Consider the following 23,882-nt stretch of genomic DNA (forward strand, 5'->3'; position numbering starts at 1 on the left):
ACCTTCTCTACCTACCTACCAACCTTCTCTATCTACCTACTTACCTACCTTCTCTGTATACTTACCTACTTACCAACCTTCTCTACCTACCTACCTACCTTCTCTGTATACTTACCTACTTACCAACCTTCTCTACCTACCAACCAACCTTATCTACCTGCCTACCTACCTACCTTCTCTACCTACCAACTTTCTCTAAGTACTTACCTTCTCTGCCTACCTATCTACCTGGTCTACCTACCTACTTACCTACAAACCTACCTCCATTCTCTACTTACCTACCTACCTACTCTACCTACCTGATCTATCTACCAACTTTCTCTAACTACTTACCTTCTCTGCCTACCTTTCTACCATCTCTACCTTCCTACCTACCTACCTACCTTCTCTACCTACCAATGTATTTTTTCTACCTACCTTCTTTACCTACCTATCTGCCTTCCCTACCTACTTTACCTACCTACTTACCTATACCTGCCTACCTTTTCTACCTACCTACCTTTTCTATCTACCTACTTTCTCTACCTAACTACCTGGTCTACCTACCTACCTACAAACCTACCTCCATTCTCTACTTACCTACCTACTCTACCTACCTACCTGATCTATCTACCTACCTACCTCCATTCTCGACTTACCTATCTTCTCTACCTACCTAACTGCATACATGCCTTCCTTCTATACCAGTCTACCTTCCTTGTCTACATATCTACTTTCCTTCTCTACCTACTTACCTACCTTCTCTGCCTACCTACATGCTTTCTCTCCCTATCTATCTACCTAGCTACCTACTTTCTCTAATTAACTACCTATGTCCCTTCTTTACCTACATACCCACCTACCTATCTTCTGTACCTACCTACCTCTCTACTTACCTATGTACATACCTTCTCTCCCTACCAACCTACATACCTACCTTCTCTGCCTACCTTCTGTACCTACCTTCTCTCCCTGTTTACCTATCTACCTTCTCTCCCTATTTACCTATCTACCTACTCTACTACTTACCTACCTTGTCTATCTACCTATGTACCTACCTACTGTCTCTACCTACCTACCTACCTTCTCTGCCTACCTACCTACTACCTTGCCTACCTACCTACCTTCAATACTTATCTACCTACCTTCTCTACCTACCTGCCCTCTCTACCTACTGACCTACATTCTCTACCCTACCTTCTCTTCCTACCACCCTATGTTCCCTGCCTACCTATCTACCTACCTACCAGCTTCTCTACCTACCTACCTACCTACCTACATGCCTTCTCTACCTACCTACCAACTTACAAACCTTCTCTACCTACCTACTTATCTGCCTACCTATCTACTTACCTTCTGTAATTAACTACCTATCTTCTGTAACTACTTGCCCTCCTACCTTCTCTACCTACCAACTTACCTACCTAGTTACCTACCGTCTCTGTCTACCTACCTACATACCTTTTCTACCTACCTACCTGACTACCAACCTACCTATATTCTCTACCTACCTACCTACCTACATTCTCTAACTACCTACCTTCTCTAAGTAACTACCTACTTATCTTCCTTCTCTACTTGTACACCTACCTACCTACATTCTCTAATTACCTCCCTATCTTCTCTACCTGCCTACCTTCTCTATGTATCTACCTACCTACCAACATACCTTTTCTACCTATCTACCTGACTACCAACATTCTCTACTTACCTACCTACCTACCTTCTCTACCTACCTTTTCTAAGTAACTACCTACTTATCTACCTTCTCTACCTGCACACCTACCTATGTACATTCTCTAATTACCTACCTACCTTCTCTACCTATCTGCTTACCTACCTACCTTCTGTAACTACCTACCTACCTTCTGTAACTACCTACCTACCTATCTACTTTCTCTACCTTCCTATCTTATGTACCTACCTACTGACTTACATACCTACCTTCTTTACCTACCTATATACATACCTACCTTCGCTACCTAACTGTATACCTACCTACCTTCTCTACTTACCTACCTACATACCTTTGCTACTTACCTGCCTGCCTTCTCTGCCTACCTACCTACCTCCCTTCTCTACCTACCTGCCTACCTACCTCCTCTACATACCTACTTACGTTTTTTACCTACCTGCCTTCTCTACCTATCAATCTATCACTTTTTTTTTTCATGAACTCTTTGGGAGTAAGTTCAAAGCATTATGTCTCTTCGCTTCTAAATACTTCAGTGAGTATTTTCTAAGACCCAGGACATTCTCTTACATAACCACAGTAAAGCAGAAATTAACATTCAGACAATGCTATTATGTAATCCAGTGGCTCTCAAAGTGGGGGTCTCAGACAAGCAGCATCAGCATCACTTGAAAACTTGCTAGAAATACATATTCTGAGGCCCTAGCCCAGAGACACTGAACCAGAAATTCTGGGGGTGAGGCCCAGCAATCTGTGTTTTGACAAGCCCTTCCAGGGAATTCTGATGCTCACTCGAATTTGAGAGCCACTCATCTAATAGTCCACAGTCCAAATGAAAATTTCTCCAGTTGTTCCAACACTGTCCTTAACCAAAAGGTAAATAAATAAATAAACCTGCTGCAATGGAGTTGATTCTGACTCATAGCAACCCTGTAGGACAGAGTAGAACTGCCCTATAGGGTTTTCAAGGCTATAAATCTTTATGCAAGCAGACTGCCACATCTTTCTCCCGCAGAATGGCTGGTGATTTTGAACCGCTGACCTTTCAGTTAACAACTGAGTGCTTAACCATTGCGCCACCAGGGTTCCTTAATAATATCCTTAGAGAGGATATTTCTGTAAGAAACTTTTTTGCCAATACAGTATTTAATTCAGGATCATCTGCATTAATTTTTAAATGGTGGATGGTTTCCACAGGCTGAGCTGCTCTCCAGGGAGGGAAGGTTGACATGGTGATATGGTTGACAGGGCCCAGAGAACAGCTGCTGCGTTTCCAGGGCTCTGAGGCAGCCGAGCTGTCACGCTGCTACTACTCTGGCTCCTGAGGAATGATGTGTGCAGATTGCTCCATTCTTCTTGTTAGCAGAGACGTTTCTCATCTTCAGGCCCAAATTTACTCTTAACTTGCACAGGCCTGACATTATCCCCTTTTTATTAAACTAAAATAATATTACTGAAATGGCAGGTGGCCAAACTTGCAGCTCATAGAAAAATGCTATCACCATTGAAATGCCTGAGCTTTTTAATCTCCATGTTCCCTATTCTGTAATTTAATTTGGGGCTTTGCAAGATTGAAATGTATGAATGCATTCATGAGGTTGCTTCATCCACTACCCAACCCTTTGTATACATCACATCAGATTGTGAATGTAAAAAGCAAACAACCCAACTACCTGTCAAAATCTAATCAGATCTTTGATGGGGAATAGTTTCCAACCTACCAAAGTGCCAGAATGTTTCAAATATTGGTGTCTTCCTTTTCTCCACAGAAAGGAAATGGAACTACTTGCCGTTTTCTGTCCATCCTCCACAATTTCACATCTCTTCGTCTTTGATTAGGCAGTTCCCCTTCAGAAAGTCCTTCCCTTCCTCCTAGGCCCACATCTTTAAATCCTACCCATCCTCCCAGGTCCACTTTAAGTGCCGCCTCCTCTATAAAGACTTCCACGATCTTCTGGTTGAAAATCACCACCACCACCACCACTACCACCACCACCACCCTCCCCCCCTCCCCTGCAACTAACTCCCATGTCATTATAACTCATGTGGCACCCAGCACGTTATACGTCGCATAAACCATCCCCGACTCTCAATGTGTGGGACTGATCTTTTTCAGAGTTGTTTTTGTATCGCATCATGAACCCACATAGTGAGCCACAAGGAAGTTAGCACTGAGGAAATTATTTTTTGATGAACAAATTCTTTACTACTTGCTTCCAGCTGCCTCTCAGCTCATTTCTGTCAAACACTGATGGTAAAAGAAAATATTGGATCCTTCCACTAGTCATATGTGTCAAAAGCATTTTTGTCCTACCTTGTTCTGCTGGCAAACTTACAAATGTGCTGCAATGAAGACCAGTGAGGCACTGCCTGAAGATTTTCCATTTGAGTGAGGATAAGGAATTCCCAGAAACTTGAGGATTAAATTAGTAGATACAATACAGAGTAGATGAGATCACGTACCTGGAGAAAGAAAGAGGGAGAGAACATACGATTAGCTCCCAAGGCAAAAAGCAGGGAAGATTGGACTTGCCTATTTCCTGCTCAGTGGTGTTAACAATGCTAAACAAAAATTACACGCAGTCCCTGGGTTACCAACGTTTGACTTACCTACAACCCATCATTAAGAGCCAACCCTCATAAAGCCTATTATATTAAAAATTCGAGGTACGTACATTGGCTAGTAATAACAAATGGGCACTACTTTGCAACGCGCACGAAAAGATTACTTTTACTGTATTATTATGTTAAAGATGTTTTAATGTATCTAGAGGTGTTTCTTTAATGTTTTTTATTCCTAGAAAGGTGTACTGTATGCTAAGACAAACATTTGACTAGCTGACGTTAGATATGTACCTAACTGTCCAACTTATGTACAAATTTGACTTAAAGACAGACTTGGGAACGGGAACTCATTTATAATCCAGGACTGCCTGTATTTCAATAGAATAGTAGTTCTCAGCGCTGGCTGCACATTAGAACCACCTAGAGAAGTTGTAAAACTTCTGATGCCTAGACCCACCCTCAGAGATTCTGATTTAATCAATCTGGGGTATGGCCCAGGCATCAGGACTTTTGAAAGCTCTCTAGGTGGTTCTAATGTGCAGCCAGGGCTGAGAACTACACAAAAGGAAGAATGGCTAGTCTGGAAACAGAAAAACGGGGTCATAGAGGAGAACTTGTGTTTTTGGAGCATTGAGCAGAGAAGAGGCCCAGGCCCTGGGAAGTCTGACCCTGGTGGGTGTAGATTTCTGATCAGGCCACCTAATTTGTTGCCATTATTCACAAATATCACCTCACTTGCTCTTGAAGCAATTTTCTGATTCCAGTTCAGCTCTCTACATATGCCTTTTCTAACCAACATGAGATTCCTGCCTTCTTGGCAGGTGTGTTTCTTGTCGTTAGTTGCTGTCGAGTTGTTTCCCACTTGTGATGACCCTCTGTTTCTCATTGCATATGAATAAATAGGCATTCTGGTTTATTTATCAGTTCCTTATGAGCTTGAAGTTCACAAAGGCAATAGTAATCAAAGGCTTTCGGAAACCCGTTACTGAGCCCCAACTCTGTGAGACAGTTCCAGGGGAACTGATAATTTATTATCAGTAACAGATAATTTATTCAGTGAATTTGTCTGGTAGGGTAAATGAATCATTTATATCAATGGCTAAAATACAAAGGAGAAGGTGATGTGTCCTGGGAATGGTGTGGTTAAAGTGCTGTGGAAGTGAAGAGGAGAGAGAAAAAACTTCTGACTGAGGGAATCACAGAGGGGCTGGCATTATATCTGAACCTGAAGGATGGGAAGGATTTGGTCCAGGGGAAGTGGGGAAAGGACATTTTAGTTAAAGAGAATAATGTAATAAAAGACTCAGAGGTAGAAAAGCATAGGGTGTGATTTAGGAACCTAATACATCATCTTTAATTGCAATGTGTTTGCAGTTAAACATATCCCCCTAATGTTAACAACTTACACAACCATAGTGCAGTTATCAAAACCAGGAGATTAACATTTTACCGGTTTTCCTCTAATGTCTTTCGTCTGCTCCAGGATCCAGTTTAGGATACTACATTGCATTTAATTGTGTGTCTTCTTATTCTCCTCCAGTCTGTGACAGTTTCCCTTTCCATCCTTGCTTTTTATGGCCTTGACCCCTTTGATGAGCACTGGTAAGTTATTGTGTAGAATGTTTCTCAATATGGGTTTGTCTGATGTCTTCTCATGATTAGATTGAGGTTATGTATTCTGGGCAAGAATTTGCCAGAGGCAAGGTTGTGTCCTTTTCAGTGCATGGTATTGGAGGGACATGATGTTGGTATGGCTTATTACTGGTGATGTTAACTTTGATCACTTAAGTTAAGGTTGTGTCTTGTTAAATTTCTCCACTGAGAAGTTACTCTTTTACCCCTTGGTGATCGATACTTTGAAACTATGCTAATATCTTGTTTCTCTTCCAACTTTCACCCACTGATGTTAGCATTTATCAGTAGAAGTTGCCTGCAGCAGATTTTACTGTGGTGTTTGCCTAACGATGATTTTGTATTTCCCTCATTTCTGCTGCATTTACTAATTAGAATTCTCATGTAAGGAAGAGCTGACCCGTCTCCTCCATGTACATATTTATTTACATCAGTATGGACTCATGGATATTTATTTTACTCTATGGATTATAATCCAGTGCTGTCATTATTTGTTGCTCAAATTGTTCCCATTTTGGGTGTCAGGACTTCTTCAGGTTGGCCCCATTCTTTATCAAGCAGACCCAAAAAACCAAACCCACTGCCACTGAGTCGGTTCCGACTCATAGCGACCCTATAAGGTTTCCAAGGCTGTAAATCTCTACGGAAGCAGACTGCCACATCTTTGTCCCAACTTTCAGTTAGTAGGCAATTGCTTTAACCACTGCACCACCAGGGCTCCTTCCTTATTGAGCAGAAGTGCATTCTTATTTATTAATCCTATTTCATAGATGAGGAAACAAGACCCCAGAGAGGTGGAGTGATTTTTCTGGCAATCAGATAGCTAGATAATGTTGGATTTGCTCCAGGAAAGCATTAGAGCTAGGGGTATTGGGAAAGGTGCTTCTTTTCTTGACTTATTCACACTTATGTTCTGCATCATTGTCTGTCTTTATTTCTATATTTACATAAACACACAAACACATGTACATCCATATGTACACACAGAAATATTTTAATGTAATGATTATGTTATTATTTGATTTTTCTCTCATTAGGAGACTGTTTTGATTGTTTGCTCTTCACTCCACTGGTGAGGGAGGGATTCCCTCCCTAGGGTTATGAGGATGACCCAACACATTGCACCCAGCACTGGACAGACAGATCAATAGCATTTCATTAGTCACATACACTCACAGTGGAGGAAAGAGGACACAGCACACCACACAGGGCCACATGGGGGTTGCACTTGAGAACAGAGTGAACGATCAGGGGCTGTGAGAGGCAGACTTTGCAGTAACAAGAGGATTTCATGACCCTTGGTTTCCAAGCAGCAGGATGTGGTTGGCTTACTTGAATAACTCCATATACTGGCAAAGAACTGAAACCCACTCCTCAGGAATAAGCAGTCACTGTGCCTGGTCCTGAGATGAGGGTTGTATAGGTCGGGGACCTTATACGCAGGAGCACACTGGGGAAGGGAACTTGCAGTTAGGCCACTTGAGACCCTCCTTGCAGAGTCAAAGCAGCACGTAAAATTGAACCTGGGTTTCAGGTTTACATTAAAAACAGGGTTTGAAAAAGTGAGAGCTATATGGGCTTTGGCATCAGACTGACTTCTTTTGAAATCTTTTTCCATTTCCTTGAGCAGGAACTTTATTTCTCTGATTCTTTTTCTGATCTTAGAACAGTATAATGACACTTATTTTGTTAGGTTTTTATAGGGATTAAAAATAATGAATGTTGAAAAAAACAACTACTTCTCTAATCCTTACTGATCTTCAAATAGTATAACGACACCTATTTTGTTAGGTTTTTATGGAGATTCAAAATAATTAATGTTGAAAAAAATGACTGTCAGAGGCTTGCACGTAGTAGACCCTTAATCATGGTAGCTAATATTATTATAATTGTTCACTATTTTGTATATAGTCTCCTACTCCTGGAGCCCTTGTGGTGCAGTAATTAAGAGCCACAGATGCTAACCAAAATGTCAGCAGTTTGAATCCACCAGCTGCTCTTTGGAAACCCTGTGGGGCAGTTCTACGCTGTCCTATAGGGTCACTATGGGTCGGAATTGACTCAACAGGTTTGGGTTTTTTTTTTTTTTTTTTTTCTCCCACTCCCAATGGTTGTTTTCTAGAAGGCAAGCTAATTTTACCTCTCTGAGTTTCTGGCATGCTGCCTTTGATATGAGGATTCATGCCAGGAGGAGGAAACATGCAAATTCTTAAACACTAATGGATCTGATAGCAACTTTTAGGCAAGTATTTTCCAAGGATCTGTTTGTACTGTAAAAAACACACTATGTAATTTTCATTTCTGTTTCTTGTTTATACAAAACTGTTTAAATAAACCAAGAGGTGGGATGTGTTTTACAATCTTGAAACTCTAGTGGGTGTCGATAGACTCTTGCAAGTGAATTTGTCAATGGTGTGATAACCACGAGGCCTCCTAGTTCTCAGAGGTTCCTTGTAGAGCTTCGCACTGGGTGTGATGGGTCTAGAATTAGAGATAAACACTTCAGAGCCACTGCCCATAGTCATGAAGCTCTGTCTGGTGCCACCACCACCCACAACTGGTTATTTATGGATGAAAGACACTTGTGGCGTGTTGTCCATTGTGGCACCAAATGACCGTCCTTCCTGGTGGGAGCTCCAGATATCCTCACATTGGGGCTGTCGTCAGTTGTCTGCATTGCTGGGATTTCAGCTGATTGAGGAAACTAAGCATTATCTTCAGAGAAGTTGGTCCCATCAGGAGTCTTCTGGTTTCCCTCGGCAGCTCCATCCTGGAGTAGGCAGGCCTCCCTGAATTTACCAGGGGTCAATTCTAGGGGTCTAGACTTTATTCACTTTGGGAAGGCTGTAAATAATGGTAGTATCCCTGTTTTTATACACCTAAACTGATCAGGAGATGATTTTCATAAGTATCAAAATTTGATTTGTTCCATTTATTTTCTTTGTTTAAACTCTGAAATATTTTAACTGTTATAAAAAAGGTTAAAAAATAAGGCCACTGATTTTTATTTAAAATTGTTAATGTGAAATTGAAAAGCAAAACTGGTTTCATTTAAAAGAAATGCTCTGTTGCACTAATATAATGCAATTCATAAACCTAGTGCAGTTTGTGGTATTGGGGGATGACTTTAGCTGGCAGAAGAATTTATATAAATATAAATGTTCAAAAATAGAAGCAGAATAATACACTTCAAATAGTTTATTTTAAAAAATAACAATCCAGTGCTTTATAGATGAAAACATTATTTCATGCCACTATTTTTCAAGTAAAAATAAGTTCTGTCATTTTATTCTTATTCATGTAAATTGACCTTAGCAGGAAGAACACTTACTCTGTAAGAATTTGTGAAAAACTAGCAATTAAACCAGGATGCTCATTCATATTATCAGACATAAATGTTGTGATACTGCATGGCATTCTTTAATACCTATTTAGAAATTGGATTTTCTTATTTTGCTTTTAAGAGCATAATGTGGCTTGACATTTACCCCTGTTTATACAGCCTGTTACACTGAACCTCCAAAATTCTGAGGAAATGTCTGCAGGTTCTGCAATATAATGACAGAAAATGTCCTCCCACTCCTCTGCCTCCAGTTATCAGTGTTCTCCTAAGTAATGTTGCAAGCTTTGGAAAATATGTCATTATTTTGTTATAACTTTGCCTTTCCCAGGTACATCTTTTACCTTTTGAATTGTTCAAACTATTGGACAAAATGTTTCCAATGATGGCCTAGATATTAAAAATACGTTCTGTTTATGTCATTGTCTAGCAGCATTTCTCAGAGTGTCCTAGAGTCACTTAGGATGCTTGTCGAAAATACAGATTCCTTGGCTCTATCCAGGTTTACTGAATCGAAGTCTCTGTTGGTATGGCCTGGAAATCTGTATTTTAAAAAGCAACTTGGATGATTATGATGCGTGCTAAAATCTGAGGTCCACTGGAAAGATATGTTAGAAGATTGTTTAAAGAAGATCTGGTAGGATGTGAGGAAACAGCATTTTAACATGTCAACCCAGTGAGTTCATAAGGAGCAGCATTTCCATTTTAAAATAAAGAAGCAAGGCAGAACGAGTTTTCAAGCTCCTTCTAGTCCTAGAATCCTGAGATTACATTGTCCTTTGTATATGCTCTTAACATAGCAGTTTTATTATATGGAGGCTTCGCTTGAGAATGCTCTACTTTGGTTTTTTAAGCTGGTTGTAAGTGCTCCTACTGAGGACGGAAAAACAGAGATTAATTTTTTTCATCAAATCCTTTTAGGATTTAAAACTTAACGGCGATCAGAGCTGGGATTTAGATACTGTATTTGGGCCATTCTGTGTTTCGCCAAGGTCTCAGCATTTCAAAGTCAATCTGATGTTGGCTAACTGGGATGAGGGAGAGAGGGAGGAAATACCATTAATCCACCAAATGGTACAGTTTGGACTACAGATTTTCAAAACCTTCGAAGTTAACATCAAAGATTTTATTGTAACTTTTGAGGGCTGATATTAATGAAAGAAAGCACTTTCTATCAGCAGTGTAGACTTAGAACAACATTAATATTGGTTTGAGTTAAAGTCAATACTGTTCTTATTAATTTTAGCAATAAAAGCCACCATTAAATATTCCCCAAAGACAACACTTAGAAAACCGAATAAACTTACAGATATTATAATAAGAACTTTAGAAACCAAGGTGCGACATTTCATCAGAAAAAATTTTATTTTTACTTGGAAAATAGCTTAAAGAAGAAAATAATAAATGCTTCTCATATTGCTGAGTTAAAATCAAACTGCTTCACAAAATTATATTTCTTTGTTATATGAAAGCATAATTTATTGTGTCTTAATCTATGAGTGATTTCTATAACTTAATTAAATCTTAACAAAACAATCCATAGAGTGTTTATTAAAGAAAAAAGTGAATATAAGACAAAGATTTTTTTTTTTTTGGAGGTAACATACAAAATGAAAAATGTAGGGGGATTAACTGAGGAGTACCAGGCATAGCTCTCTGATTAATCTTCTGGTGTTCCATCTTCCTGTTCTTGGAACATGGCCTTTGCTTAATACTAAGAACTGGTGCATTTCTTCCTTTATGGATTGTACCTAGAGAGCAAGGGGGAGTTTATGTATTTCCTCTTGACATTTTACTTTGAGGCCTGTTATTGAAAGCCTTATTCTTTTTTTTTTCAATAGTCGAAGTATATATTTAGTCAGAGGATATCACGCACTTAATATCAATTCAGGAAACAGACATCCAAATTCTACTCACTGCTTAGGAGGGAGAGCAAGGAGGTGATTGTCAGACTAACAATAAGTGTCACCCAGAAAATGTGCTCCCTTTATGTAGAGATGTGACTCACAGAGGATATAATTCTGCTCACTCACAAAGAGAACAATACAAAACTGATCCAAATGTGTAGAAATGCATGTCCTTCAACTGCCACAGTTTAAAAATGACAGTAGGAAGTGAAAAGCATTATTGCAGTTTGGGGATAAATGCCTGAAAGGAATGCTATTTTAATCCCCAGACACATTTCTCCAAATTTCAGCATTATTACAATCGGGGCAAATAGTTATATATGTGAAGGCCATATTTGTAGAGACAACTCTGCTTATGTGTGTCCTTCCTAAACTAAGAATCATCACATTGACATAAGAAGCTAGTAGGTAACTTCACTGGTGTTTGTCTAAGGTAAGCTTTTCTTTTCTCTCATCATCTGACGCTATTAAAGGAGATGGCAGCATGTAGATAATCATCTTTCTGCAAATGCAATGATGAAAGAAGATCTTGTTTTTTTGTTTTAAATTTTTTTATGTATGAGAAAAGCTTTTCTAGAGTCATCTTGGATGAAAAAGGAAAACTGAGATTGAAAAAAAAGTATATTTGTAGCTCACTTTTAATCTTAAATGCTTTCATGTCTATTTCACAGGATGCTGTAATGACCTTTCATCAAAAAACATTTTTGCAACTTCTAGAAACATTGTAACAGTACAGCTTGTATGATCCAGCAGAATTCTGGCAAACTCTAGGATTAAAAAGAGGGAACAGAAAGGCAGGTTTGGGGCATAAGAAACGATGCTCTTTTGACAAGGACTGAAATATTTAATTCACTTTTTTTTTTTTAAATTCCAGCAAGCTTTGATCTTCTTGACCTAGAAAATCCATAAGGAAATTGAGCCTGGGATAGGCTACAAGTCGAATGTTCAGTATATCACTTTTGACTTGTTATGGCCCTGTGTGCAAGGAGAGAAGATGTTAAGCAAATATTTGCACATTGCACTGAAAGAGAAATAAATAATGCATTATAAATGAGCTAGTCAGTGGACCTCATGTTGTTTGATTAGAAGTAATTTCCCTTTGTTTCATTGCCCAGAAATACTTTCGCTTTCTATCTAAAGATGACTCTGTCATAGTCTGTGAGTAGCTTAATGTTTAGCTCTTATGCTCGTCATGGAGGTGGCAAATACAACCTGATCTCTGGCTCTTTCAACCTGACCTCTCCTGCTCTTTGTGGGACCTATGCTCTTGACATCTTTCAAAGACCAAACAAGGTTGTAAATTAACCCTTTCTTTTCTTCAGAGGAACTCTCCTCAGATCATTTCTAATTTCTCAGGATTTTAAGATAAAAGGGATCAGATATACAGCTTCTCCAAGAAAATTTTTAACATTTTGTGTTTTCATTTTCCATAGTAGTTGAAATATTTTAACATAGTCGGAAAACACCTTATGTCAGACACTGCCAGGCAATTTTAGATGCTGTCATTTGTGATCATGATTAGTTTTTGGTACCAAGTATGATTATTTTAAGGAACCCTGCTGGTGCAATGGTTAGCGCTCAGCTGCTGAGTGAAAGGTTGGTGGTTCGAACCCAACAGCAACTCCATAGGAGAAAAGACCTGGCCACCTGCTCATGTAAAGATTAAAAAAAAAAAAAATTGCCATCGAGTCCAATTCCGACTCATAGCGACCTTAGAGGACATGGGTGAATCTGGAGGGCATTATGCTGAGTGAAATAAGTCAGTCACAAAAGGACAAATATTGTATGAGACTACTATTATAAGAACTCAGAAAAAGGTTTGCACACAGGAGAAAGCATTCTTTGATGGTTACGAGAGTGGGGAGGGAGAGGGATGGGAAATCACTAACTAGACAGTAGACAAACATCAACTTCGGTGAAGGGAAGGACAACACACAACAGGGGAATTCAGCACAACTGGACCAAAGCAAAAACATAGAAGTTTCCTAGACATATCCAGATACTTTGAGGGACTGAGGGGCTAGGGGCTGGGGACGATAATCTTGGGGGACATCTAGGTCAATTGGCATAACATAGTTCATAAATAAAATGTTCTACATCCCACTGTGGTGACTAGCGTCTGGGGTCTTAAAAGCTTGTGAGCGGCTATCTGAGATACATCTATTGGTCCCATCCCAACTGGAGGAAAGGAAAATGAAGAAAACCAAAGACAGAAGGAAAATGTTAGCCGAAAGGACCAAAGGACCGTGTGAACCAGAGACTCTGCTAGCCTGAGACCAGAAGAATTAGATGGTGCCCAGCTACCACCAATGACTGCTCTGATACGGATCACAACAGACAGTCCAAGACAGTGCAGGAGAAAAATGTAGAACAGAATTCAAATTCATGAAAAAAGACCAGGCTTACTGGTCTGACAGAGACTGGAGGAACCCCCGAGACTGTGGTCCCCAGACACTCTGCTAACCCAGAACTAAAACGATTCCCAAAGCCTACTTTTCAGACAAACATTAGACAAGCCTGTAAAATAAAAAATAACACACGTGAGGAATGTGCTTCTTAGTTCAATCAAGTATATGAGACCAAATGGGCAACTCCTCTCCAACAGCAAGATGAGAAGGCCAGGAGGGACAGGAACTAGATGAATGGACACAGGGAACCTGGGGTGGAAAGGGGGAGCGTGCTGTCACATTGTGGGGATTGCAACCAATGTCACAAAACAATATGTGTATAAATTTTTGAACGAGAAAGTAACTTGAGCTGTAAACTTTCACCTAAAGCACACACACGCAAGAAAGTTACTGTATTTGTGAGGATTTTGCTATACAGTGAAACCTGTGAGAGACTGCCTTGTTTTTCCAGGTCTTGCAAGTTTTCCGCCTTTGAGAAGGTGCCATCTTACCACTTTCCTATTGCTCGTTTTTGTGGAAAATATTTGTGTTTTCCTTCTCTGACAGGTTCCTGCCTTACACAGTTTCTGGGTTTTGCAGGTTTTACTGTAGCTAAATGGAGAAAATGAGAATTAAGTTGTCACAAGGCACATGGTAGTCTGGGCATGCCAAATTCGAACGAGTCTCTGCTACAGCTGTCAGTGCCATATGCACAATGCAAGCAGCAATTTAGTTTCATTTAATAAAAACATTGCCATCTTTTTATTAGATTATATCATTAATTTGATTGTTACTGGCTTTACATTTTAATTTGTATATGTATTAAAACCTCAAAACCAAACCTGTTGCCGTTGAGTTGGTTCCAACTCAGCAACCCTACAGGACAGAGCAGAACTACCCCACAGGGTTTGATTTGAACTGCCAGCATTTAACCACAGCACCACCAGGACTCCATATATATATTAGGTTTCTGTGCATACTTTGGACATGTTATCAGGAGGGATCAGTCCCTGGAGAAGGACATCATGCTTAGTAAAGTAGAGGGTCAGCAAAAAAGAGGAAGACCCTCAAAGAGATGGATTGACACAGTGGCTGCAACAGTGGGCTCAAGCATAACAATAATCATGAGGATGGCACAGGACTGGGCAACGTTTCATTCTGTTGTGCATAGTGTCACTATGACTTGAATCGACTCGATGGCACCTAACAACAACATAATTCCATAAAATTCTAAGTAAAGGTATTCTTAGTTTTATAAGTGTACATATTTAGGTGATGTGATAAAAAAATTGTTAGGTGTAGGTGCCTTGATAACATTTCTCCTTTAGAAGAGTTTTGTCCTTGAGTGACGGTTAGAGTTGTAGTATGTGTTCACTTTCTAATACACAGAGTCTGCTATATGTTGGCTATTGCTAAGAGAACTGGATTTTAAAATCTTATCTGAAAAAAAAATATGAGAAATTGTGTTATTTTGTTTCAGGGCCGAGATCTGGACTGTAAAATTCAGGAATATAAAGAAGCTGGAAAAACTTTTCCGGAAAATCAAATAATAGAATGGTTTATCCAGCTGTTATTGGGAGTTGACTACATGCATGAGAGGTATGTTCATTTGCTACTGGAAACAGGATTTCTTGTTTTTAACACTCATCTCTGAACTTGAAAAATGATTTTTTTGGTAGGATTGAAAGAAAACAAGTACAAAGGGTAAATGGCTGTAGTTAAATATCTGCAATATGTTTTTTCATGAGGAAACTCTTGAGTGATTATATTTACAGGATTTACTTGCATAGCTTTTTTTGTCATTGTTTTTCTAAATTTCAAGTTGGCCTTGAATGTAAGACAGAAACTCGTGTTAAACATACTCCCTTATCTCTGATAATATCCTGTGAATTACGAGTGATTCTCAGATACCTGTAGTATGCTAAAAATATATCTTAGGGCAGCCTTAGGCTATAAATCCTACTCTCATATGCTACAAATGAATTGCATGGTCACCTTGGAATGTGTCAGTGCGCACTTAGCTGGGTTCACATCCCAAGATGAGTTGAGTCATTGAGGTGGGAGACCTTCTTTGGCCTCAGAGAGATCAGTATTCAGACCAAAAGTCAGTTTTGATGCAAAATATCTTGTAAAGAACGTCAGAGTATGTTTTGTGAGTTTCAATTGTCTATAATTTGCATTTACAATTCTTGACTCAAAAATGTATTTATAACCTTTTTATTAGTTTCCTATAGGTCAAAAGTAAGAAGTTCTAGATGATAAATGTTTTGTAGACTCATCAAAAGCAATGAATGCATTTGAAAAGATGAACATTCATAGGCAAATAAAAGTAGAAACTATGAGGTACCATGAAAGCGGACACTTGGACACTTCACCTTGGGAGTGGGCTAGAACATGTGGTAACTTTCTTCTTGAACAGAAGTGGTGCTTTATAGAGTAAATCAAAGTCTGACTATCCATGGATATCAGACTGTTTAAATGTGTCATCTGTGGTTTCTGATAGCATAAAAAGTAATTGGATTATTCTGTGCTTTGCCTTGTATCTTCTAAAACACATGCTTGATGATGAAGATAGCCACTGGTTTATTGACAACTCAGAACAATCTTTTGAATAATGTCAAATTATCCTGAGAGACAATGATAAAATAATATCAAATAATCTTTTAATAAACTATCCAGAGTTTAGTGTACATACGGTTATATTGGTTCTTTTATTTTCTTTATTACACTCTGGCATATTGTTGGCCTATACACAAGGAAAACAACACTTAATATAAATATTACAACTTTTGTGTTCTGTGTGCAAAATATAAAACTGTTTGGAATCTGGTTGATTTAAGAGTCCAAATATTTTTGACACATTTTGTTCTGCTTAATAATAGTTAAATGGGTTTAAAATAACCTTTGAAGGGGAAAATTGTCAATAGATGGTTTAAAAGTTTATAATTGTTTCTGAAATGCATGTAAGTAAGAAAAGCAGTCAAAACTTTGATAGTTTTTTTTTCACTATTTAATATTAAAAGACAATCATTAAATGGGGCTAAATATTTGGATATTTGTGATATGTGGCTCTGAAATACCAGCCTTTATGATTTCAGATAACAAATGATGATGACTTTTATTGTAGTCAATTAATATAAATTTTTATGTATAGACAGAGAAATTTCAATTTTATATTCAAGTTCATTCATTCGTTTGTTAAATAGTGATAAATTAAAAATAAGCCCCGGTGGCGCAGTGGTTAAGAGAAATGGTGTGCTGTGGCTGCCAACCAAAAAAACATCGGCAGTGCGAGTCCACTAGCTGCTCCTTGGAAACCCTATAGGTCAGTTCTGCTTTGTCCCATAGGGTCAGTATTAGTTGGAATCGACTCGATGGCAATGGGTTTTTTTTTTTTTTTTTTTAAAAACCTCAAAGAGCTCTTAGTAAGCTAGCAGAAATAAAACATGTACTCAGATAACTATAATCTGTATACCATGGTGGATACACAGAATTTGAAGTCTAGGTCAGCCTCCGCTACTTACTAGCTTCATGATCTTGGGCATGCTGCTTAAGATCTCTGAGTTTTCATTTCCCCATCTATAAAATAGGGATACTAATGGGATTCTCCTTGCTTACTTTATAGGGCTGTAGGGAATATGAATTGAGATAGCATATGTGAAAGAAGTCTGCAAATTGTGAAGTCTTACATAAATGATAGTGGTAGTGGTTGTAATTCTATGTAGAAATGAGGGCACAACCACCAGAAGGGCTAAAAAAACTCTGACAATACCAAGTGTTGACAAGGATGTGGAGCAACTACAACTCTCTTATGTTGGTGGTAGGAATGTAAATTGGTATAACCACTTTGAAAAAATGTTTGGCAGTACCTCCGAAGAGGTACCCTATGACCTAGTAATTCTACTCTTGAGAGTAGAAATGAGTACTTATGTCTACCAAAATACATACACAAAAATGTTCATAGCAGCATTATTTTAATAGCCAAAAAACTGGAAAATGTCTATCTACAGTGGAATGGTTAAATAAAATTGTGGTATAGTCATACAATGGAATACTACTCTGTAGTAAAAACAAACTTACTACTAAGATACAAGATCTGCAGGTGGCGCAAATAGTTTGCATTCGACTTCTAACCTAAAGGTTGGCAGTTTGAACCTACCCAGCAGTACCACAGAAGATAGGCCTGGTAGTCTGCTTCCATTAAGATTACAGCCAAGAAAACCATAAGGAGCAGTTCTGCTCTGTAATACATAGGGTTACCATGAGTCAGAATCAACTCAACAGCAACTAACAACAACAACTGATATACATGATCTGGAAGAATCTCAGAGATACCATCGATGTTGGATAAAAGAAGCCAGATGCAAAAGAGTGCGTATTGTATGACTGCATTTACATGAAGTTCCAAAACAAGGCCACAAAGAAACTGTCTGGGATGCTGGAAGTGTTCTGTATCTTGATCTGGGTAGAGGTTTACAAGGGTGATATATCTAAATATATATATATAAATTCATCAAGCTTAAGATTTATGCACTTTAATGTATGTAAGTTAAACTTTAGTTTAAAATAATTGATGAGGGTGCCAAGAAAAATACAATTAGTTGTTACAGGAGATCAGATGCTTCCATTTTGAAGAATAAGTGACATTTGACCTGAGGTAGGTTTTGAATATGGTAAAAGATAGGTCAGAGCTTTCCAAGTTTAGGGAGTAGAGTGAGCAAAGTCACAGAGGTGGGAAAACATTGCACTTTTAGAGTGAATGGTGAATGGTTCAGTTGGGAAGACTCATGAATAAAGTTGTGGGGAAAGGTAGGTTGGGATCAAATAAATCCCAAAATAAGGGCTTTATTTTATAGACACTGGGCATCACAGGAAGTTTTTGAGTGGAACTGTAACATGATTAAGGAGCCCTGGTGGTACAGTGGTTAAGTGCTGGGCTGTTAACCTGAAGGTCAGTGGTTTGAACCCACCAGTTGCTCTGCAAGAGAAAGATATAGCAGTCTGCTTCCATAAAGATTATAGCCTTGGAAACTCTGTGGGGCAGTCCTCTCTGTCCTACAGGATTGCAATGAGTTGGAATCGACTTGATGGCAACGGGTATAACATGATGAGGGCTTGCTTAGGAAGGTCAGATGATGAATAATAGAAGGGAGAGAGGGGAACTTGGATTATCAATCAGGAACCTTTAATAATACCCATAGGTGAAGTTGTGAAACCTGAACCAAGGTGGCAGCAGTGAACAGGACATAGAAGGATGTGAACAAATTTGATAAGTTGAAATGACTGAACTTGACAATTAAGTGGATTTGTGAGATATAAGGGAGAGTTCAAAGATGACCTCAAGATTGGATGGAAAGACAGATTTGAAATGATGGTGTTGAAACATTTGTGAATATGCTAGGTTTGAGAATCTTGCGGAATATGGAACAAGTAATTTACTATAGTTCTAAGATATGTTTCCTTCAGAAAATAAGCGTATTTATCTTAATTATCTGTTTTAAAAACAATTTAAATCTAAAAGAATGATTTATTAGCATATGGCATAAACAACTTAAAAATAATGATGTTAAAAGCCAAGAATATTTATAGTTCACTAAATGTGGCATTAAAACTCATTCCTGCCAATCTCAGTGGCTTACAACAACAATAATTTCTTGCTCACATTCTTTGCTGGTTGGCAGCTGTGGGGTAGCTGCGGGTGTGCACTACGTGTCTTTGTGTTCCAAAACCCAAACTGACGGAGCACCTCCTATCTGGGACATGACTTTCTCACGGCAGAGGGAAAAGTAAGAGAATTAGCGGGAACACTCACAGTCTCTTAAAGCTTCTGCTTAGACAAGGAATATGTCATGTGTTCTCACATGCCATTGGCCAAAGCAAGTCACATGACCAGGCCCAATGTCAGAGGGGCAGGGATGTCTGTTCTTCCCAAAGGAAGCACTCACTGCAGGGCACAGTAGGTGTGATTATTTGGGAACAAGAATACAGTCTACCACAGTGTTTCACTCAGCTTTACACTATGGCCTGTAAAAACAAGGCTATCTACAAAGCATTATTCCAGTTTTTTCCTTGTATAGTCTATTAAAATATATTTTGAAAATTACATGGATTGCTTTCATGTGAGATAGGAAGATTATGTTGGAAACAATATATGTGAAGAGGTTAGGTCTGGCTCCTCCATTGCAAATAGCTTGCCAACTATTTCAGTGCAGCAGCAGAGGAAATAAAGACAACCTGGAAAAACTACAAAGAATGAGGGTACAGAAGAAATGAAGATTTTACTCACTCCTTTGGAGCTTTCCTGTACTTTATTTGGTTTATTTATATGTGTGTAATATTCTATATCTATAGTATATGGCATAAACACATAAATAATGATGTTAAAAGCTGAGAATATTCACAGTTCACGAAAAGCTATCTTAAGAATATAGCACTAAAATTCATTCAAGAGGGGGAATTTAATTAGCCTAGATTTCTTAAGATGAAGGACAGAGCAGCCTCTCCGTAGAGAGCCCACTTGCTGGTGCTCTTTCTGATTTTGGTACTTTCACAGAGGAGGAGTGAACAGGCATGGGGCACTGTCTTAAGTACCTAGTGCTGCTGTAAGAGAAATACCGCCAAGTGAGTGGCTTTAACAGAAATCTATTTTCTCACAGTTTAGGAGGCTAGAAGTCTGAATTCGGGGCACCAGCTCTAGGGGAAAGCTTTCTCTCTCTGCTGGCTCTAGGGAAAGGGCCTCGTCTCATTTCAGCTTTTGCTTCCTGGTTCCTTGGAGATCTCATGTAGCATGTGCAGTATTAAGAGCTACAGCTGCTAACCAAAAGGTCAGCTGTTTGAATCCACCAGCCACTCCTTGGAAGCCCTACAGGGCAGTTCTCTTCTGTCCTATAGGGATCGCTATGAGTGAGAATCGACGCCACAGCAATGAGTTTGGTTTTCGGTGTTATCTCAGCTTGCTTGCTTGGTCTGTTGCTCAATCTGCTCTTTTTATATCTCATGAGAGATTGGCTTAAGACACACCCTATGCTAATACTGCCTCATTAATAAAACAAAGAAAACCCATTCCCAAATGGGATTATAACCACAGGTATAGGGTTTAAGATTTACAATATATATTTTTTGGGGACACAATTCAATCCATAACAAGTACTCCCTAAGATGGCTGCCTGGTCACCGACAGCCCACACATTTCCCCAGCCAGCTAGGTAATGTATTGTGGCAGAGTGGCTAAAATATCCCCTGAACGGTGGCATGAAGAATTCATTTCTAATGTAGAGAGAATCCTGGGGATGGGACTTACTTGAGAATCCAGGTCATAAATATGACTAGGGAAGGAAGTATCCTACTCCAGGTTTAAAGATGGTAAGGCAGAGAGAAGCTTTAGTGTCTGTGGTGTTACTGGAGACTCTTGATTTCTCCTGGTTCTCCCTTCTTGAGGATGTCCTGAGGGTCACTTTATTCATGGAGGTCCCTACCGCCATGCCAGGTGTAGGTACATACCTGATATGTTGGCAATAGCTACATTAGGATCTGCTTCCTGCCTCTAACTTACACACATTGTGGGAATGAGGAGCCACAACACGAATGAGGAAAGCCAGGCAGGTGCCTCAGAATCCAGGACGGGGCCGCATGGCAGAGACCAGTATGGGGGCTGCCTGGCCCATGCATTACAAAGGAACCTTGGTTATGCCTGTACCTTCCAGCAAGAAGAGTTTGTGTTCTACCCTGGGACCCTGCTAGATGAAGGGCGGATCTTAGGAGAAGGGAGCTAAGGTTTCAGAAACTATTAAGATAAGGACTTAAAGGGAGATGAAGATTGGATTGTCCTTCTACTCTGTCCTATAGTGTCACTATGAGTCAGAATCGACTGGATGGTAACGGGTTTTTTGATTTTACTCTCTTCACGGTCCTACCTCAGGCTAGGGGCCTGAGGAACACCCTTTCTATGTCTATAGACCGTTCTCTGCCTTAATGTGGGCCCTGGAAGTTGGGGGATGTGGAGGAAGGGACTCTAGCATGGATTTGATCACAAACTGTCATCTCATTTTAACCTGGTCACTTAACTCTCATGTATATTATGAAACATAGAAAGGAGAGGAACCCACCCCTCCTACAACATAGTGTGTGGCACATGAAATACTAGATGGAGAACTACTTTGGATTTTTAGAAGAAATATTTTATATAAACTGCCTGTATTGCCAGTCATCTTGTGATTTCTTGGACTTTATGTACTTTAAAGGAATGGGATTTATGCCTTTCAATTATGGTGTTGGACAAGAATATTGAACATACAGGGACTGCCAAAAGAATGAACAAATCTGTCTTGGAAGAAGTAGAGCCAGAATGCTCCTTAGAAGCAAGGATGGCAAGACTTTGTCTCACATACTTTGGACATGTTATCAGGAGGGATCAGTCCCTGGTGAGGGACACTATGCTTGGTAAAGTAGAGGGTCAGTGAAAAAGAGGAAGAGCCTCAATGAGATGGATTGACACAGTGGCTGCATCGATGGGCTCAAGCATAACAATTTTGAGGATGGCACAGAACTGGGCAGTGTTTCATTCTGTTGTACAGAGGGTCACTATGAGTAGGTGTCGACTCGACAGCACCTAACAACAACAACAAAGGAATGGATATTAGCCAAGTATCTGACAAGACTTTATTGCCGAAACCAATTTTGCTTACTGTAACCACAAAGTCAATAAATTATACTTTAAAAACTATTTACCAAATAGCTTGATATGTGGTCTCTTGCATGGAATTTATTGTTCCATTACCATGATGCCAGCCAATTACTTCTCATAATTGTTTTCTAGCGTATCATGTGCCTTATTCTTAAAACATCTAGTGCTTATTTTACTTATTTATATATGTAAGGGCTGTTAATATTATCTGTAACCATCTTCTACTTGTCTAGTCTGTGTGTCATCAGGTAAGCGTCTCTTGAATGTTTAGCATATTTTAAGCTTATAGTCATTGGTCTTCTAGTAGGCTTCCCAGCTCACAATTCAAAATTCTAAACCCTTAGTTTCTCTGACTTCCAGGGTACTTATAGCAGAATGAGACTCATCATCATCTCCTTGGATCTAGAATCAACAGCTGCAGGGACCAACTGAATCAATTTAAGATGATTTTAACTGCAAGTAGCAGAAGCAACTTAAAACCCTTTCAAGTCACAATTATTTTCTGCTTTGAATTTTTCGTTGATACCATGTGTTTTCATTAATGGAAGCATGCTGAATCATTGAGTGTTACTGAATTTTTGGTAGGTAGTATTGATTTTTTTTTTTTTTTGCCACCACCAATAATCCTATCATCTGAGTCCTGAGGGACATACCATGTCCCGCTAGTTCTACGCCACCTCCCCTCCAACCCAGGTGCCCTCTGGAGTTCAGAGGAACATACTATCTCCCAAAGAAAAATTTTTAAATTTTCTGTTTTCTACCAAAAATGCCTACACCCCATACAACACCCGGTAGAAACAGTAATTTGTGGCACACATGCATTTTTTTTTTTGGTTTTAAACTGTCGATGGCCTCTGCCTTGGCAGCAGCGTGCACTATTAGTGGGAAAGCAGCTTCCCAGTGAACCTAAGAGAAAAAATGGTTGGGCAGCTGTATATCCCAAAGGTCATGAAAGGGTTTTAAACAATAAAGAAAATTCATTATCTTACTGTATTAGTTTCCTAGGGCTTTTGTTACATTCTTTTTTTTTTTTTTTGCATAAACAAATGAGCCCCCATTGTGTCCAGGATAAAACAAACATTTTTCTTCTGTGAACAAACCAGGTGGCTTAAAACAACAGAAATTTATTCTTGCACATTTCTGGGGACTAGAAGTCTAAAATCAGGGTGTCAGCAGGGCCATGTTCTCTCTGAAGGGTGTAAGGGAGACTCAGCTCCATGCCTTTCTCTTAGCTTCTGGTGTTGCCTACACTCCTTGGTGTTCTTTGGCTTTGTAGACACATCACTCCAATCTCTGCCTCCATCATTGCATGGTGTTCTCCTTGTGAGACTCTGTCTAGGTCTCCTCTTCTTATAAGCACATCAGTCATAGTGGATTAGGGCCCACCCTAATGAGCTCATCTTAACTTGATTACATCTGCAAAAACTTCATTTGCAAATAAGGTCTCATTCACAGTACGGGGGGTTGGGACTTAAGCATATATTTTGGGGAACACAATTCAACCCATACCACTGCTAACAAGAAGCCTCAAAGGAGGTTGATTTCAGAGTTGGTTAACTCAGGTGGTTCATCAATATCCTCAGAAGTTCAAGTTCTTTCTGTCACTTTATTCTGCTATACTTAATGTGGTTGGCTTTGTAGTAAGGCTTATCCTCTTGGGGTTTCCAAGATGATTGCAGCCCTACCGCATATCACC

The 23,882-nt window shown here is 39.3% G+C and overlaps 1 protein-coding gene across 1 annotated transcript in view; it reads left to right on the forward strand.

Moving 5' to 3' along the window:
• NEK11 (NIMA related kinase 11) overlaps nucleotides 1–23,882 on the forward strand; it is a 423,428-nt gene that overhangs the window by 81,053 nt on the left and 318,493 nt on the right. Inside the window, exon 3 of the mRNA XM_023735947.1 lies at nucleotides 14,984–15,102. Within this exon, the coding sequence (XP_023591715.1) occupies nucleotides 14,984–15,102 (119 nt within the window). The remainder of the gene's footprint in view (nucleotides 1–14,983; nucleotides 15,103–23,882) is intronic.

The sequence above is a fragment of the Trichechus manatus genome, unplaced genomic scaffold (assembly GCF_000243295.1).
Source record: "Trichechus manatus latirostris isolate Lorelei unplaced genomic scaffold, TriManLat1.0 scaffold00084, whole genome shotgun sequence".
NCBI lineage: Eukaryota > Metazoa > Chordata > Mammalia > Sirenia > Trichechidae > Trichechus > Trichechus manatus.